The 17751-nt window shown below is 33.7% G+C and overlaps 1 protein-coding gene across 1 annotated transcript; it reads right to left on the bottom strand.

Annotated features, from left to right (window-relative positions):
• Positions 1 to 4420: 4420 nt before the first annotated feature.
• Positions 4421 to 10220, bottom strand: PXN (Mitochondrial substrate carrier family protein). The gene is made up of 11 exons (XM_012977288.2): positions 10001 to 10220; positions 9730 to 9810; positions 9544 to 9618; positions 8618 to 8748; positions 7133 to 7187; positions 6519 to 6620; positions 6160 to 6228; positions 5987 to 6091; positions 5802 to 5870; positions 5660 to 5714; positions 4421 to 5003 (listed from the first exon to the last, which is right to left on the bottom strand). Exons 1-11 carry the CDS (start codon positions 10079 to 10081, stop codon positions 4810 to 4812), a joined length of 1017 nt encoding a protein of 338 aa, XP_012832742.2. The 5' UTR covers positions 10082 to 10220; the 3' UTR covers positions 4421 to 4809.
• Between the last annotated feature and the right edge of the window lie 7531 nt (positions 10221 to 17751).

Genomic DNA, 17751 nt, shown 5'->3' on the forward strand with positions numbered 1-17751 from the left:
TTAATTGTCTTACATGTTAGGATCTAGCATTTCTATGATGATTTGTGGAAGAACTAGAAAACAAGTCTTGAACTTTCTTCTTGTAAAACTATTAAAATTAATTAATCTTTAATTTGGTATAGATTACTCTTGCATGCATAAGATCTCTATTTGTTGTGTATACTTGGTTATTGATTTCATTATGTTTACTTGAGTATGTGCTAAATAATGATTTGGAATTCTTACTTGAATCTTGTTATGTAATCTTGTCTTGATTATGTGTATTGATCATTGCGTGTGAGGATGAGAAAATGGCAAGTAGAAGAGTGCATGTGTAGGGTGTATAAGTGCACGGTTTTAAAAAGATAAAAGTTTTAAAAAATCTTTCGAAGTCTCGATTAAATAACCAAGGGTACGACGAGTTGGTACCATATATAGGACGACCTAGGGGTTGTTCGATTCCACGTAGTTAGCTCGAGTTCGTAAAACATGGATTATTTGTCGAAATTTAGATTGGTTATTCCAAAAGGATTCCCGATGATTATTCATTGCATGCATATCTCATTAAGGTATTTGGAGGCATAGGGCTATAAAAGTGGAAAAAATTCACTCTATGGTCTTCGGTTAAATTAAGGATCATAAAGTATAAAGGTGAGAATCTCACTCTATGGTCTTCAATACAAGGATCAAGACATATATAGGGTTATGAAAATGAGAGATAATATCACTCTATGTGCTTGAAAGTGAATAAAACAGGAAATAATTTCCAAAGGTAAAATGAAGGACTTCGATACAAAAAGGGAAGTATGTGCTTGATTTAAATTTGTTCCATGTACCTATTTAAGTATAAACGAATATATGTATATATGCTATGTGATATGTATTCGATAATACTTCAAACTTCTCATTGAGTCCTCAAAGACTCATATATGTGTGATGTGTTTGTAGGTATGCCCGATTTGGAGCTCGAGGAGTGAAGTTGGAATCGATCTTGGGAATCGGGAAGAGTTCATATGGAGGGGATGTAGATTGTATTAGATCTTAATATAGCTATGTGCTTTTATTTGTATAATATGCTCGTAAAGATATTTGATACGGTATTAGGTATTTTCTACCGGTCGCTTTCTCCTATCGGTGAGAATTATTAAAAACCTAATGTGTAATAGTAAGTAGGATTACCATCTTTTGAACATGTAATCGGTATTCCGTAGTATTTTGTAAACGAAAGCAAATTTTATGAAACTCATCTAGCTATAAATGTTTTTCGGCTAGTATTATTCTGTATTTTGTCCCGAGGTTTAGAAATACTTTTTATATATGTTGTCTGTCTGGAAAATTTTGTAATTTTATATATATCTTCATCTCTCTATTGTGATCATTTTGATAGGTTTTTTGTATGATTTTGATAAGCGATGAATTTGTTATGAATTGTTTTTCACAACTGCATTAAAACATGGTCAGTCTAGGATTTTTTGTTACAATCGAAGTTTTGCTGACTCAAATTGATTGATTCCATTTAGAATAGATTCCCAATTCACTTATCTGTTCTGAGATTAAATTTGGAAGTGTTTGATACAGTAGAGAATTTACGAAGGTAATATCAACGTTCTCAACCGAGCCTATGTACCAATTACTTGTCTCAAATGGATAAATATATTTCAAAACTATTATAAATGATTAATATAGACCCATACTAGAATAAAAGGTAAACATTTTAAGTGCTTTTCATGAATGTTTTAAGAGAAACAAATTTTTGAAGTTAATCCACCGCCGTCGCCCATCGCCAGTGCTGCCACTTTGAATTTGCCGGCTTCATCGGTTTTTCTTTCTCTGCTGTTTCGGCCAACGAGGCGAGTTCACCAGCTTTGCATGGGAGGTGTCACATATATATAAACCTTCCTATCTTCACATACTTTTGGCAGCATAAAAGGACAAGGAAGCTGCTCCCATCTTTTGTCGATTTTCCAGGTTAATGTATAGTGTAGTTTAGATCAGTTTATAGATCCCACATAAACCCTAAGGAGTTTCCTACAGCCGCCATTATTATTTCTCATAAAGATTTCATCTTTATTTCAGGATTTTGCTATTTTCTTGGAAGTGGTGAGTAGCTGATCAGGAGTGGATAACAAAGATATTATGATAAATACTAAATTTAAGTGATTTGTATATCTACAAGCCTTTTTAATTGACTTTTCATAATATCCCCTCCATCCCATATTAGATGATGTTTTGTGCAGTTGCGCGCATATTTAGAAACTCAATAAATACACATATATTACCAAAAATAATATAGTAAATACTAAAATACCGTTGTCATTAATTATTTTTCTATTAACTAGTTAAGAGTGATAATGAGCAAAATCGATAAAAATGCAATTAATGGTATTTTCTTATGAAAAGGAATTATCTCAAATATAGGATTTAAATTTGAATTTATTGTTGAACCGAAATTGAATGAGGTGGTTTTTTTCAAATAGCCCCTAATTTAAATCAATTATCAGCCACAACTTACTTCGACTCTAGTGAAGCTTTAAAAAGACTAACATCATCAAGAATACAAGTGAAAGATTTGTTTTACTATGATGACATAATTTAACTAACTCATGTTGATCCGTAAATCCAGTAACATCTTTCTATGAAAAAAATCTAGAAAAGATTAAACTACTCTCAACCTGACCACGGTTAGGTTAGTTCTAGGCCGGTTTTGGTTCGGAACCGGCGGTTCAGGTTTATGTTTTGAGTAAATCTGAATTGGACCGTGAATATGGAGGTTTACGGCCGGTTCGAGTGAACCGTCGGTCTGGTTCGATGGTTAATCGGATATTGTGCAATTACTATTTATAATTATTCTCATTTTTAATAAATGATTTAAAAACAAATTAAAATATATATACTTATAAAATCTTAAAAAAATATTTATACTTTTAAAATTTAAAAAATATATTTTTACTTTTAAATAAAAAATATGTTTTCATAATATATATAGGGTAAACTACAACCAGCCCCTGAGGTATAGCCAAATTACGAAAACCCCCCTCTTGTCTGGGTAATTAAAACCACCCCCTCAACTATAAAACTTCTTACTTGTTCACCCTTGCGGTTTCAAATTTAGTGGAATCTTCGAGATTATATGGAATATTATCACTTTTGTACCCGTTTTATCTCATTTGAACTCCACATTTTGAAGCAAGATGATTATAATATGTGTTTTTTGGCTTGTGTATATCAAATTGTGGTGCATGAGAAACTGTGTTTTTATACAAAACGAATACAAACTAGAGCACATTCCACGAAATCTAGATGATTATGTTGAATTTGACACCATAAGGGTGGAAGTGTAAGAAAAAATCATAGTTGAGGGGTAGATGTAATTATCCAAACAAGAGAGTTTTTTTTTTTGGTAATTTAACCATACCTCAGGGGTGGTTGTATATATATATGAGTAAACTTCAAAAAGTACCCATGTGTAATCTCTAAATAGCAACAACCCCTGTGAAATTTAGTCAAATGCAAAAACCCCTCCAATTGACTTTCGTGTGGCTCACTTGCTGAATGTGCGGCTGGTAATTATTTTTGGACGTGAAATGACGAAAATGTCCATCAAAATGTATTTATATGTATATATATTTTCTTTTTAATTTGATTGTTTAGAAATTAAAATATTATTAAAAAAATAATAAGCAATTATATTGAAAAGTTACTGAAATTTTGGTAATCAAATGAAGTATAGGTTTTTTTCATACAAAATAAAGAAATACATAATAATGAAATTTAAGTTTTCTTTTTTACGTAAGGATAATTTAAAATATATACAAAAATCATATGATAATAAAATAGAAATAAAAGACTCGTACTTTTTTAAGTAAGATATAACAAAAATAAAATACTTAAAATATTTATAAAATATAAGAATTTAATAATTACAAAACCTGGGGGTATTTGTGTCTTTTTATATCAAATCAATACTAAAATGAATAATGGGCCGAGTGTACATATAAATAGTTTCATAGGGTTTTTTGCTATTTAGATATTACATATTGGTGTTTTTTGAAGATTATTACACATCATAGTTGGATCATTTACTAAGATATTCGGAATTTGTCCCTTCACGGAGACTATGACGAATGAAACTCATTGATTTTTACCTTCTCTCTTGTTCGTGGAAATGTTGTTTTAGTTTTTCGTTAAGGGCACATGCATATTTTGTTATGACTAGGGCATGATTTCTAAATTGTAACAAGAAGTAGGTAGTGCACTGCAGAATATATAAGAAAATAAATCGAAACAGAACACGAAATTGGCTTGCTCTGTCAAATGGTTTCGCATTATTCTTTACCTATTTGTTGTTTTTGTAATGGATGTTTCCCCATTATACTGTCTTTTCCTTCTCCGTTTCTTAATGCAATATCATTTATCAATAGAAATACTGTTACGCATCGTGTTTGCCATAAAACAGCTTTTAATTTACATAATATCATCAATTTCGTTACCAATACTTTCAAACGAAACGATGCATCCATCGTCAATATTCAATAACATCGCAGCTTCCGAGACTGGGGCTACTAACCAACTACAACATGTAACATTATTCGACGGATAAATGGTTGACTACATTGTATCACGATTTTCGATCATATCTGCTAAACTATTAACTCTTGAACATGTCGATCTTTTCACCATATCGGAACGGTGGTATTCTTAGTGACGTGGCACATAAATGTGCTACACAATATAATGCTACTATTCATCGATTTTAGACAGTGTTTCAGGTTTATTAAAATGTATAGGTCCGTTTGTGGAGGTGACACATACCAGGGTAACTTAACTTTTCTACTTGAGCTTTGGTTTTACGGAATCAATAGCCCCCCTTGTTAACAACCATCGACTACCCTTGACAAGTTCTTCTTTAACCATGAACAAAACAGCAGCTGCAAGAACACTTTGTACAATCTTTGTGCCCATACCTTTGTAAAACCCATTAAATCCTTCGTATTGTATCATTTTAAGTATAGCGTCCAGCATGCCTGCACATTGTAAAGAGGAAATACAGTTTATTCTTAGGCCTCGTTTGGTTGCCAAGATAGGATTAGCCAAGAACAATCTTATGAAATCCAATTGTATTATTGAACCGTGGAAGGTCCCAAAAAAAAAAAAAAACTCCCTAAAGGGCAAGATTAGCCACGATAACATAATATTTCCGGGTCGACCCGGAAAGTTATTGGGTATACCAAACATCAAACAAAGTCCTATTATTTAGTTTATCATGCTAATCCCCCCAACCAAACGAAGCCTTAGACTCTAACAATACAAGCCAGCCCTTACGTGAACCACTAGTTTTAAGAATGTTGTTATGATTTATAACATTGATTGAATTAGTGGTTACGATTACATTGTCTGTGATAATCTAATATGTGATTGTTTTATGTTGGGATTTGTGAGGACTAATTATCATTCATATTCTTTATTTAAAATTTAAGGCTGTTTTCTATCATAGGCTCAAAACCTAAACCCAAAACATTTGACAAAGTTTTGATTATATTGTCTACCAAAGCTTAACCATAATTACCAAACAAAGCAGTCTGTTATATGCAAGCTTGTTCCTAAATCAACTAGTGCAGGGTACGGAAGTAAAAAGCATCGTATATTAAGGCCAATAGAAAATAGAACCACAAGTACAAACCTCTGTACTGATGCCTTTTGTCTCCACCAGTTATTTGTTTCGCTTGAAGTCTTGCCTGCAGTAAAAGAAAATTCAAGTTTCATTTAATATTACAAGAAATGAGCGCTACCTTATCGAAACATTAGACTTTAATAAATTTTACCTTCACAACCAGAACAGGATATGTCACAACTGTAGCTCCAAGTTTTGCTAAAGCTCCTAGCAAAAATATCTAGCCACCATTTTTAGAGGTAATATCAGACAACAATGTCGAAAAAAATAAAGCGGGAACAATGTGAGATACCAAAGTATTAGAATACTCGAGAAAAAAAAAAAAAAAAAAATCACCTCCAAAGCAGATACATTGTTACCCTTACTACTCAAAAGACGCTGTTTCTTCAGCTTCTTCAAGAAAGTCTCGTACAGCATAAACTGTATTGAAGGATTGCTCACCTGTGACAACACGAAGGATCAATCAATAAATACCCACACGCTAATACCTATAATAAATTTACACATACCATTATCAGTGTGGGGAAAACACCTTTCCAAAATCCCAAGAATCCCGCCTCATCGTAAACTTCTTGAACCTGCGTAAAGGAACATATTCTAGTTATCAAAATGAAGTTGGGTTTTCTGTGTTAGGTATCAAAGAAGTTAAACCAAAGTCAAGGACGAACATAATTTATTTATTTATGTGTTAAGAATGCACATTAAATGCAGCCAGCTATTCTCTTTCCCCAGCCTTATGTTGAAGACAACTGATGTAATTCTTTTGTAGAGATATTGATATTAGACTAAGGTCAACATACAACAGATTGAGTAGCTACTTGACTGAAACAGTTTACTTATGGGTCAAAATTTCAACTTCACTACATACCGCATGGTTAGTGCCAAAAGGAGGAGGTTCCACTGCAGCAATGATTGCTTCCTCTGAAGCTAGAGAACCAATACGATTTGGTTGGCTTTTCTTCGTGTGAGTCTGCAAGATCGTTACCAAGAATAAGTTGAAGATGTACGCATAATATGAAACTTTTAATAGGAGCCCAAATGCAGGAGCCACATACAGACTTCAACATAGCTTTTGACTTGGTTTCAATTTCAAACGCAGCTTTAAAATGATACCTCATTGTTAGATGTCATTCTAAAATATAAACGAAAATTAGCTTTGGTTCAAGGCCTGGGAATTATGGGCTTCTCGAGAAGCTTCTTGAGTTTTCTAGTATTTTCAGAACTTGTTCTATCAAAGTTATAAGCGTTCCTTTGCATGCTAAGTTTGTTCTCTATTAGTTAGTTACATAAATAAATAGATAGGTGGAGATCCTTAGCAATTCATGAAATCTCTACAAATTGGCAGAGGAAAACATCACCCAAAGAAACTCGTCAAATACTAAACCTGAAGAGTAAGCTGCAATAGTTACAGGGCCAGTTCAAACAATTAATGCAATGATATTTTTATTGAAGACTTTCCTCACAAGGGAGGTTTTACTTTACCTGCATACGAGTCACAACAACCCATATGGGATTTGTCAGCAGCACATTTACACACCTACAGAAAAGGAAAGAAGTAAAGGTCATTTGGCCGCTATCTGCAAACAAAATCTACTTCTAACACACAAAATCAAGAAGAATACTACAATAAGCTGATCTCACCTTTATTCCTATACAAAAAGGAAAAAAGAGAGAGATAGTAGCATCTGCAGAAAGATGTATTTTACTTGGTGAAACAAAAACGTAAAATTTCAGGCAGAGTAAAATGTTTTAAACTTATCACAATTTTTTTGTTACATCTACCTCAAGTATGCAGATCGAAGAAGCTATAGAAATCAATAAAATTTTGTAGTAATTGAGCTACCAGATATACAGTTGATTCTCCCAAGGAAAATCGACAAAGCAATAACAAATTGAGAAGAAAAAATTGCCCAGGGTAAAAAGATGATTTGTTCTGTTACACCCATTATTACAAATTTACTTAAACATAACATAATAGGCTGGATAAGTTAAGAAACTGTCAGAGGTGAACTGCAGATCACAATTAATTTTCGAGAACCTAACTTCTGAATGAGTTCACCATGCCAATATAGACAGCAAAAAATTGTCAAATCATTGATACAAATTGACTCGTAATAGTATTAGCATCTCAATATCTCAAGTGAATTAGTGTAGGAGTTGTCCCAAAATAATGGACTTCTGAAACACAAGGGCCACAAATATAGAGGATCCAGCAAGGAGAACCCTAACCATGAATTTTTAAGTTAACTTGAGCTTGACATGAACATGCCCTTTGCCAATGCTGAGTCTAAAGATGCTCAACAAATAATAGGATCAGTCCAAGAAACAACTAGAGAAATATAAAATAGAATACATATGATAAGACTTCATACAATAACCGGTATTCTTTTCTTAGAAGTACATCATCTCATTAAAAACTACAGGTTCATTACCTCATATTATCCACCACAGTGCAACGAATGTTCTATTTATTCAAATAAAAGTTCCTTATGTATCCAGTAGTCTCTTTGATCTAATTTTTTTTTACCATGAAATTACATTTTAATAATGTGCGTAAAACATGTTTTTTGCTTTAAAAACGGGTAAACCTCTATGCAAGTTTAGTAAGTTCAAAATTCTCTTTGAAAGAGAAATGATATAATAACAATAACATCCAGCACCAAAACGTTGCATAGATTACTTAACAAATTGTGACAGTGCTTCTAAAAGGTAGTGTATTTGGTTGTATGATGACCAACTTAAACCCCAAACCCAAAAAGCACTACAATAGATACATAATAACTACTGCCAAGAAAAATCTGGGTTTGCACAATAATCAAAAGAAAAATATTATAGAATGCACAGCAGAAAATTACCCCAAACAATTACAGCAGTATTGAGTATGGAAGACATGGAAATTAGAAATTTTGTATGTACTAAGTTTGGATTAATAACTCATAACAAGGAATACATGGAAAAATCAATTACCCAGATAGAGCAGCAACCACAAGCGACGAGAGCATTCCAACTGATCCATCACCAAGGCCTTTCTTCTTCCGTTCAAGGGCAGTAGCTTCAGCCTTGTTCCTGAATATTTGATAGAAATAATAGTAAACACCCTGTACCATAGAAGTGCAATTACATAAGAAACAGACAAAGGTCATACGTACAGCTATCAAGAACACTGAGAAAGGGCTCATTAGTGAAACAAACTTAGGAGATAAGAGTAGATATTTGATATGAATTCCACACATATACGGTCAGAAAGTACGAACGTACTTTGTTCAAGCAAGCAGGCGGATATCTGATAGTGAGCAAATAGATTAGTGTCAACTGTCATGATGTATTTGATTAGCATATTGTTAAGGCTTTGCAGTATTAATGATATACCGTATTCAAATATCAATACATATTTCCGTTATAAACTCCATTCCTACAACCTTGACTATACAAAGACGAAAGAATTAGCATACGTCGCAATAATCTCATCGACATGGTCTCCAATAATAACTTTGTAAGATAATGTAAGGTCAGGACTCGGGATAATTTAGATTGATTCTATGAGAGGAGTATTTTTTATTTGTTTATACCATACTGAGGACTATGACTAGCAACAACAAAAATAAATAAGCTGCATATAATTTTTGCAGTCAATGGCACACACTACAATGTCACGGGACCACATGCCCCCTACATAATATTTTTTTCTTTTTCCTTTTCCTCGGTCTTAAATTTTCACTCAATGCTACTTCAGAAGGTTGGCAAACAGGTAAAACTATTCATTTTACATTCAAGTCCCTTCGCAGCAAATAATAGCACATTAGACCCGAAATTTTACCACATGAAAATAAAGTCCCTGCCTTTTACTTTGCTAAACTAGAAGCAGTAAATAGGATGAGGTAAAAGAGGCTCACCTGAGAAGCGGCGGTGCCGACGAGAGACGGAGCTAATCCTCCGTAAAGCCGATCCCACCCTTCTTGTTTGACAACCTACACACATAACATAATCATATTTCTACATGTTTAATACTTGTGAGAAAACTGAAAAGAAAAAGGTCAATTGTAAACTTTGAAAATTGAAAAAAAAAAATTAAAAAAGACCTGACACATTTGTTCAACAGTCCCAAGTTTCTTCTTCCTCTCCTTCTTCGGATCTCTCTCTGTTTGTTGCCGAGTATTTACCTAATACACAACAGACGATCATCACATACACGGTTCATCGTTTCCCAAAAGATAAACGAAAAGCGAAAAAAAAAAAGACATAATCTATAGAAAAAGTTTACAGAATAAGAAATCGGATTAACAAAAAATTCGATCAAGTAACCAGCAAACGAAGCAACAAAAAAATGAAACGGAAGTTGAAATATCGTACTGTTTGGAGAGGGTAAGTAATCAGCTGAGCTATGATTCCACCGCCGGCACCGGCGAGGCCGTTGATCAAAGCGTCCGACATAATTTATTATACGGAACTCCAATTATTTTTGTTTGTTTTCTGCTTTGGCTGATTTTGGGAAAATGATGTTGGGAGAGAGAGAGAAAAGCGAGATCTAGAGAGAGAAAATATTTAAATTGACTATGACAATGACCAAGATGGCAGTTGCCGGAATTTAATTTATAAAACATGCACAAATTTCTAATGAATAAAAATTAGAAATAGATACAAAGATAATGGTATTATAATACTCCTCATTGCACTAAGTATCTTTTGTAATACCTTTAAATTGGATGAGTAAAACATAAATGTATGCCTCGTTAAAAACCTCAAGTAGGAAAATTCAGTGGGACAAAACCGAACATAAGGGAAAAAAAGTGCATAACTCAATCCAAACCGTGTGCACAAGCTGCCTCGTTAAAAACATTTGCTGGAAAATCCAAGGTTGTAAAAATCGGTAATCGGGTCCGAGTCGGTCAGGCACCGACTCACGATTAATCGGTGCGGCGGTGATTAATCGGTGATAAATCAGAAATAAATCGGTTTTTAAAATTTAAAATAATATATTTGTAGATATTATTTATAAATACTCAAAACATAGATAAAATATATTTAAACATAGTTATATCTTGATCATGTATATATTCTAATAACATAATAAAAGTTTAATAATAATAAGATCATAATAGATAAATATCCATAAAATATAAATAAAAAGACAATTTTTTTTGAATTTACATACATTCTTGGCATACATCATTAGTTCTTTAACAATAATAATTAACATAAACAAAATAAAGCATAAACTCATTTTTTTTATTAAAAACTCAACTTTTATTTTGATTTAAAAAAAAAACCGATTTTTGACCGATATTTTGCCGATTTTTGCCACCGAAGTTTGACCCGCCTTAAAGGTTTGACCGCCTCGGACCGCCTCAGACCGCCTCGGACCGCCTCAGACGCCTCAGACCGCCTCGGACCGCCTCAGACCGCCTCGGACCGCCTCAAACCGCCTCACAGGCAAAAAACCGATTTTTCAAACCTTTACACTAAAATCGTAAAGGTTTTGGACCGCCTCCGCCTCGGCGACCGATTAATCGGCCGCCTCGGCCGATTTTTAGAACACTGGGAAAATCCAATGAGACCAAAACCAGTCATAAGGGAAAAAGAGTGCAGCGCACCATTGCTCCCCTGGAATGAGCAATATAGCTTCCAAAATGGGTCGTCAATCTTACTTCACATTGGCTCTTCTCATTCCAATGGCGTATACCAACTTCTCAAACGTAGAAGTCGGCAAGGACTTTGTAAACAAATCAGCAAGATTGCCACATGAGCGAATTTGTCGAACATCGATCTCTCCATTATCTGAAGCTCATGCGTATGAAAGAACTTTGGTGATATATGTTTGGTCCTATCACATTTTATGTATCCGCCCTTTGTTTATCTAACTCTTCCCTGCACTATATAATTAACATTATCATGTAATTGGGCCTGCTTGTTTGGTAAATCAACAAGATGTACCTGCACCATTATAACAAAACAAATATCAAGTTTGTGAGCGAGCTTTGTGGGGATCAGATCTATATCCTGCATCGACATAACCAACTAACCCTTGGTTAGTTGAATTTTTCGAATAAAATAATCTCAAATTTGCAGTACCACGGAGATATCGAAAAATATGTTTAACACCATTCCAGTGTCTCCGGGTAGGCTCAGAACTGTATCGCGCAAGCACATTTACCGCAAAAGCGATATCAAGTCGAGTGCATTGTGCTAGATACATTAACGCTCCGATAGCATTAAGATACGACACTTCTGGACCAAGTATCTCTTCATTAAATTCTTTAGGTCGGAACGGATCATTTTCAGGATCTAAATTGCGCACTACCATAGGGGTGCTCAATGAATTAGAAATTTTCATATTAAACTTTTTGAGCATTCATTTAGTATATGCAGATTGGTGTATAAGTATGCCGTTATTTTTATGCTCAAGCTCAATACCAAGACAAAGTTTGAGTTTTCCAAGGTCTTTGACCTCAAACTCTTTATTTAAATATTCCGCAGCATTGGCCAACTCTTCAGGAGTGCCAATGAGGTTCATGTCATCTACATAAATCGCAATAATAGCAAATCCGGTTTCTGATCGTTTAATAAAAATGCATGGGCAAATAGGATCATTGTTATAACCTTCCCTAATAAGGTATTCACTCAATCTATGATACCACATGCGACCGGATTGCTTTAGACCATACAATGATCTCTGTAATTTGATTGAGTGTAGCTCACGAGGAGCGCCAGAGTTTGGCATTTTAAATCCATCGGGAATTTTCAAATAAATATATGAATCTAGTGAACCATATAGATAGGTCGTTACAACGTCCATTAGACGCAGGTCCTGTCCCTCTTGGACAACCATATTGATAAGAAAACGGAAAGTGATCGTATCCATAACTGGTGAATACGTCTCATCATAATCAATCCCTGGCCGCTGGGAGAAACCTTGAGCCACAAGGCGGGCTTTATATTTTACAATTTCATTGTTCTCGTTCCTCTTACGGACAAATACCCATTTATACCCAACGGGCTTTACATTATCCTGAATTTGAAAGATTTGCCCAAATACTTTCTGTTTTTCTAGGGTAGCCAATTCAGATTTTATTGCTTCCTCCCACTTAGGCCAATCATTTATTTGGCGGCATTCCATTATGGAACGAGGTTCACTATCATAATCATCAAACATAATTTCTTGTGCAACCGAGAATGCAAAAATATTATCGATGAGTATATCATTTCTATCTCATATTTCATTGCAATAACTTATGGGATTCTCGGTGTTCCCGGGATTTGATATCGTTTTTTCGATTTCAGGCTCAACAGATTCATCTGGAGCATTCTCACTAGGAACCGCCTCATTTGAGGGTTTATTGATTTTCCCCTTTCTTTTTCTAGGAACAACGTCCTTTGATCCAATAGGCCTACCACGTTTTTGTCGTGGGGGATCATCATTCATTTTCGCATGTTCTTCAGGAACAGCGGTCCTAGCTGGAACATTCACAGCTGGAATATAAGACTTCGTTACTTTACTGGCATCATTAAATGCATCAGAAAGTCTATTGGTAATATTTTGTAAATGAATGATTCTATGGATCTCATTTTCACATTCAGAGGTACGTGGGTCTAGATGAGATAAATGTTGCTCACACCATGTGAGATTCTCGATTGGTTTATGTTTATCACTATCACGGATATTCTGAATATCATTACCAATCGGTATAAATAATGTCTCATGAAAGTGACAATCCGCAAATCTAGCGGTAAATAAATCACCCGTCATTGGTTACTAGAACCTAATAATCGACGGTGAATCAAACCCAACGTATATGCGGCATTGGGGACCCATTTTAGTCATCTGAGGAGGAGGAATTGGCACTTGCACAACGCAACCAAATGTGCGAAGGTGCGAAATATCGGGCTCAAAGCCTAATGCCAATTGTATTGGGAAATGCATATGATACGCATTGGGGCGTAATTTAATCAGTGCTATGCATGCAATACTGTATGGCCCCATGTTGCCCTAGTGAGTTTAGATCTCATCAGCAAAGTACGAGCAATTATTTGGACGTGTTTAATCAGAGATTCCGCCAGTCTATTTTTGAGTGTGAACGTATGCTACTGGGTGCTCGACATTTATTCCCAGTGCTGCACAATACTCATCAAAAGTTTTTGATGTAAATTCTCCGGCATTATCCATCCTTATATTTTTGATGGGATAATCAGGGAAATATGCTCGGAGTTTAATAATTTGTGCTAGCAAACGCGCATATGCAACATTTTGCATAGATAATAAGCATACGTGGGACCATCTACAAGATGTGTCCACCAAAACCATAAAATATCTAAATGACCCACTTGCATGGTATATTGGTCTACAAATATCACCATTAATACTATGTAAAAACGATGGTGATTCATAACCGACCTTTTCAATGGAAGGTTTTATAATGAGCTTTCCATGTGAACATAAAACGATGGTGATTCATAACCGACCTTTTCAATGGAAGGTTTTATAATGAGCTTTCCTTGTGAACATGATTCACAGAATATTCATTTGTTATCAAGATTTTTGTATCTTTTAATGGATGTCCTTTAATATGTTGTACAATCCTACGCATCATAGTCGTTCCTGGGTGACCCAGTCGATCATGCCATAACCCGTGTATATCGGGATTAACAAGTTTCCATGGCATAGTGGCGTAGGATTCGAAAGCTCGAATTTGGACACAATACAGTCCAGAAGCTGTCGCTTCGAACTTCTCATGAACAATCTTTTGTCCATGACATATGATGTGACGCATAGACACTCCACGGTATTTTCAACCAGTGTCTCTAAATGATACCCATTGCGTCTCACATCTTTAAAACTCAGTAGATTCTTATTTGATCTACCGTATATCAATGCATTTTCAATATGCAAAGTGCTACCATTAGGCAACACAATTGTTGCGTTCCCGGGGCCATCTATTATTTCCGCGGAACCGGCTATGGTTTTAACTTGTGCCTTGTACAAAGTCACACTCGAGAAATATATTTTATTATTGAATATTGAGTGTGTAGTTGCACTATCGAGTAGGCAATAGTCATATTTGTCCATATTTTTCATGTACGTGTATCAAAATCAGCTCGACCTCGGGTATTTATTCTCCAAGGGAGATATCTACATGTGGGTTATTCAAACCAACTCAATCTTGGGAATCACATCATCCAAAAGAGATTATACATGGATACACTCAAAATAGCTCAATTTTCGGAATGACATCTTCCGAGAGACGAGAGAGATTATATATTTGGGTACAAAATAACCCCAAGCCCTTTAAATGTGGGCTTGTAATTACCAGCCTCTAAGTTGGCTCTTGATGGATTTTACCTCGTTTAGTGACTCTACGAGCTTCATGCTCGGAGTTATTTTCAAATATTTGGCCTTTAAATCGACTTTTGACGGATATTATCACATCTTGTCTCAACGAGCTTCAGGCTCGGAGATATATTCAGATATTTGGCTATTAAATCGGCTTTCTTTTCTCAACGAGCTTAAACTCGGAGCTATATTACATTTACCTGCAAATATAAGTTCAACAGCAATTCAACATATATATGATATATATATATATATATATATATATATATAAAATACCGAAGTATTCGCTCATCTTTTTCGTTTGTCTTTTCGACAGTAGATTGAGGATCTAGATTTTCGTAAAATAAAATAGAAAAAAAAACGAAAATAACAAATCCCTAACGAGCAAAATCTCGTGATGATAACGTATTATAATAAATGGGACAATAATAATTTGCTCTTTTTTTTAGGACTGTCAATTGAGTCGCATCTACCTAAATTCCGATGGTTCCAACGATTTTATTAGAGACAAATCGAGTCACTTGTGAGTTGAATCAAGTTTGAATTATATTATGGGGTCTTTACAAATAAGCTCATTAATGGGTACTTATTCATAAAGAGATCCAGACAAAAAACTCCTTTATCAATAAGTCCACACATGGTTCAGATTTTTGTAAAGGTCTAAAATAACCCCTCATACTTGCTTCAATTTCATCCTTAACTTTATTTAACCTCAATTTGACCCCAAATTTCACAAATTATTCAATTTTGACCCAAAATTTTTTCGTTGACTTTTCATTTTTTTTTTCTTCCGGATTTTTTTGCAGGTTTCCAGCGTTGACTTTTTCGATTTTTTTTTTCTTCTTTTCTTTCTTTCTTTCTGTAACTTTTTTTTTTCGTTTAAACAGCAATATTGCTGTGATTGACAGTAATATTAATTATATTACTGTTAAACACAGTAAAATTAACTAAACTACAGTTTAACACAGTAATATTGATATATTAATCTCTAGCACAATAATATTAACACAACAAGCTCATTATTATTGTGTAACAGAGTAATATTACTATGTTGATCGTTCAACAAATGTAAACATAATAAAAAACAAAAAAAATTAATATTACTGTGAGTAACAGTAATATTACTATAACAACAGTAATATTACCGTCCACCACAATAATATTACAATAATAGACAGTAATATTATTACGTTACTCCGTGAATAACTCAAACAAACAAAAAATCCAAACAAAATAATAATATTGATGTGGTTGACAACAATATTACTATAACAACAGTAATATTACCGTCAACCACAATAGTATTATTGTGTTTACAGTAATATTACAATAATAGACAGTAATATTATTACGTTACTCCGTGAATAACTCAAACAAAACAAAAAACCCAAAAAAATAATAATATTGATGTTGTTGACAGTAATATTATTGTGTTTACAGTTATTTTACAGTCAACGACAGTAATATAATTACGTTGACTTGTCAACAAATCAAACAAAATAACAAAAAAACAACAAAAAAATAAAAAATAATAATATTACATTAATTTACTGTCAACGACAGCACAATTACATAAATGTATTGTCAACGGCAGTACAATTACGTTAATTAACTGTCATTGACAGTATAATTACGTTAATTTATTGTCAGTGACAGCACAATTACGGTCAACATTTAGCGACAGACGTAGAAAAAAGAACAAACCAAACAAGAAAAAAAAAACACTAAAAAAAGTCAACGCGAGAGACTGCCGGAAACCGGCGAAAAAATACGGAAGAAAAAAAAAAAGAGTCAACGCCGGAGACCGGCGAAAAAATCCGAAAGAAATAAAAAACAAAAAAATTTGAAAATTCAACGCCGGAATCCGGCGGCAAAAAGAAATTTGAAACTTTTTTTTCGAAAAAAAAAGTTTTGGGTCAAAATTGAATAATTTGTGAAATTTGGGGTGAAATTGAGATTAAATTAAGTTAAGGATGAAATTTGAACATATTGGGGATAAAAGGTTGGGGGTAATATTGGCATATACATGAATGTTTCCTTTATTTATAATAAATATTAAAGGGATGTGCTTATTGGTGAAAGAGATATAGTCTCTAAACCTAGAATAATAAAGATGCTTGGTTGGGGACTTGTGCACAAAAATCCCTTATATTATTAACACCGAAAAGTTTATGCGTTGAGTTTGAATTCACTATAGTTCAACTTGAAATAAACCTCTTCAAAAAAAAAAAAAAAAAAAATATAATTAAACTTGATTAAAATAAGTAGTTCAAAAATTTATTAATTTTCATATTTCTTAAAAAATATTTTATAGAAATAATATTAGGTGACAAAATCACTAGCATAGTGAATAAGATTCAGGATTTGAACTTACATTCATCGATTTATTTTCAAAGTTATATTAAAAGGAATTTAAATACTTCAAGAGTTTTATAATGTAATATATAAATATTTTTTGTTGACTTGAATCGGTCTCTAATTTACAAAGGATTCAGTACTTTTTTTTTTAAATATGTTGTTTTCATAAAAAAATAGTATTTGTATTCTTTTCAAATATTTGTAATTTTAACCTTTTTTATTTTATCACAATCCCTTAGTTTAATCATAACTTGTATATGGCTTAATTTTATAATATTATTTAATATTTTATATAATGGACTACATGCATGAAATTTATACATTGGAAATGAATGTTTAAGTAATACAAGAGGCGTGGACAAATCGCATATGGCACCAGTTCTTGCCACACAAGACAGGTGGATTCATGTGGAAATTG

The sequence above is a fragment of the Erythranthe guttata genome, chromosome 6 (genome assembly GCF_056151865.1).
Source record: "Erythranthe guttata isolate IM_541 chromosome 6, IM_541, whole genome shotgun sequence".
Classification (NCBI taxonomy): Eukaryota; Viridiplantae; Streptophyta; class Magnoliopsida; order Lamiales; family Phrymaceae; genus Erythranthe; species Erythranthe guttata.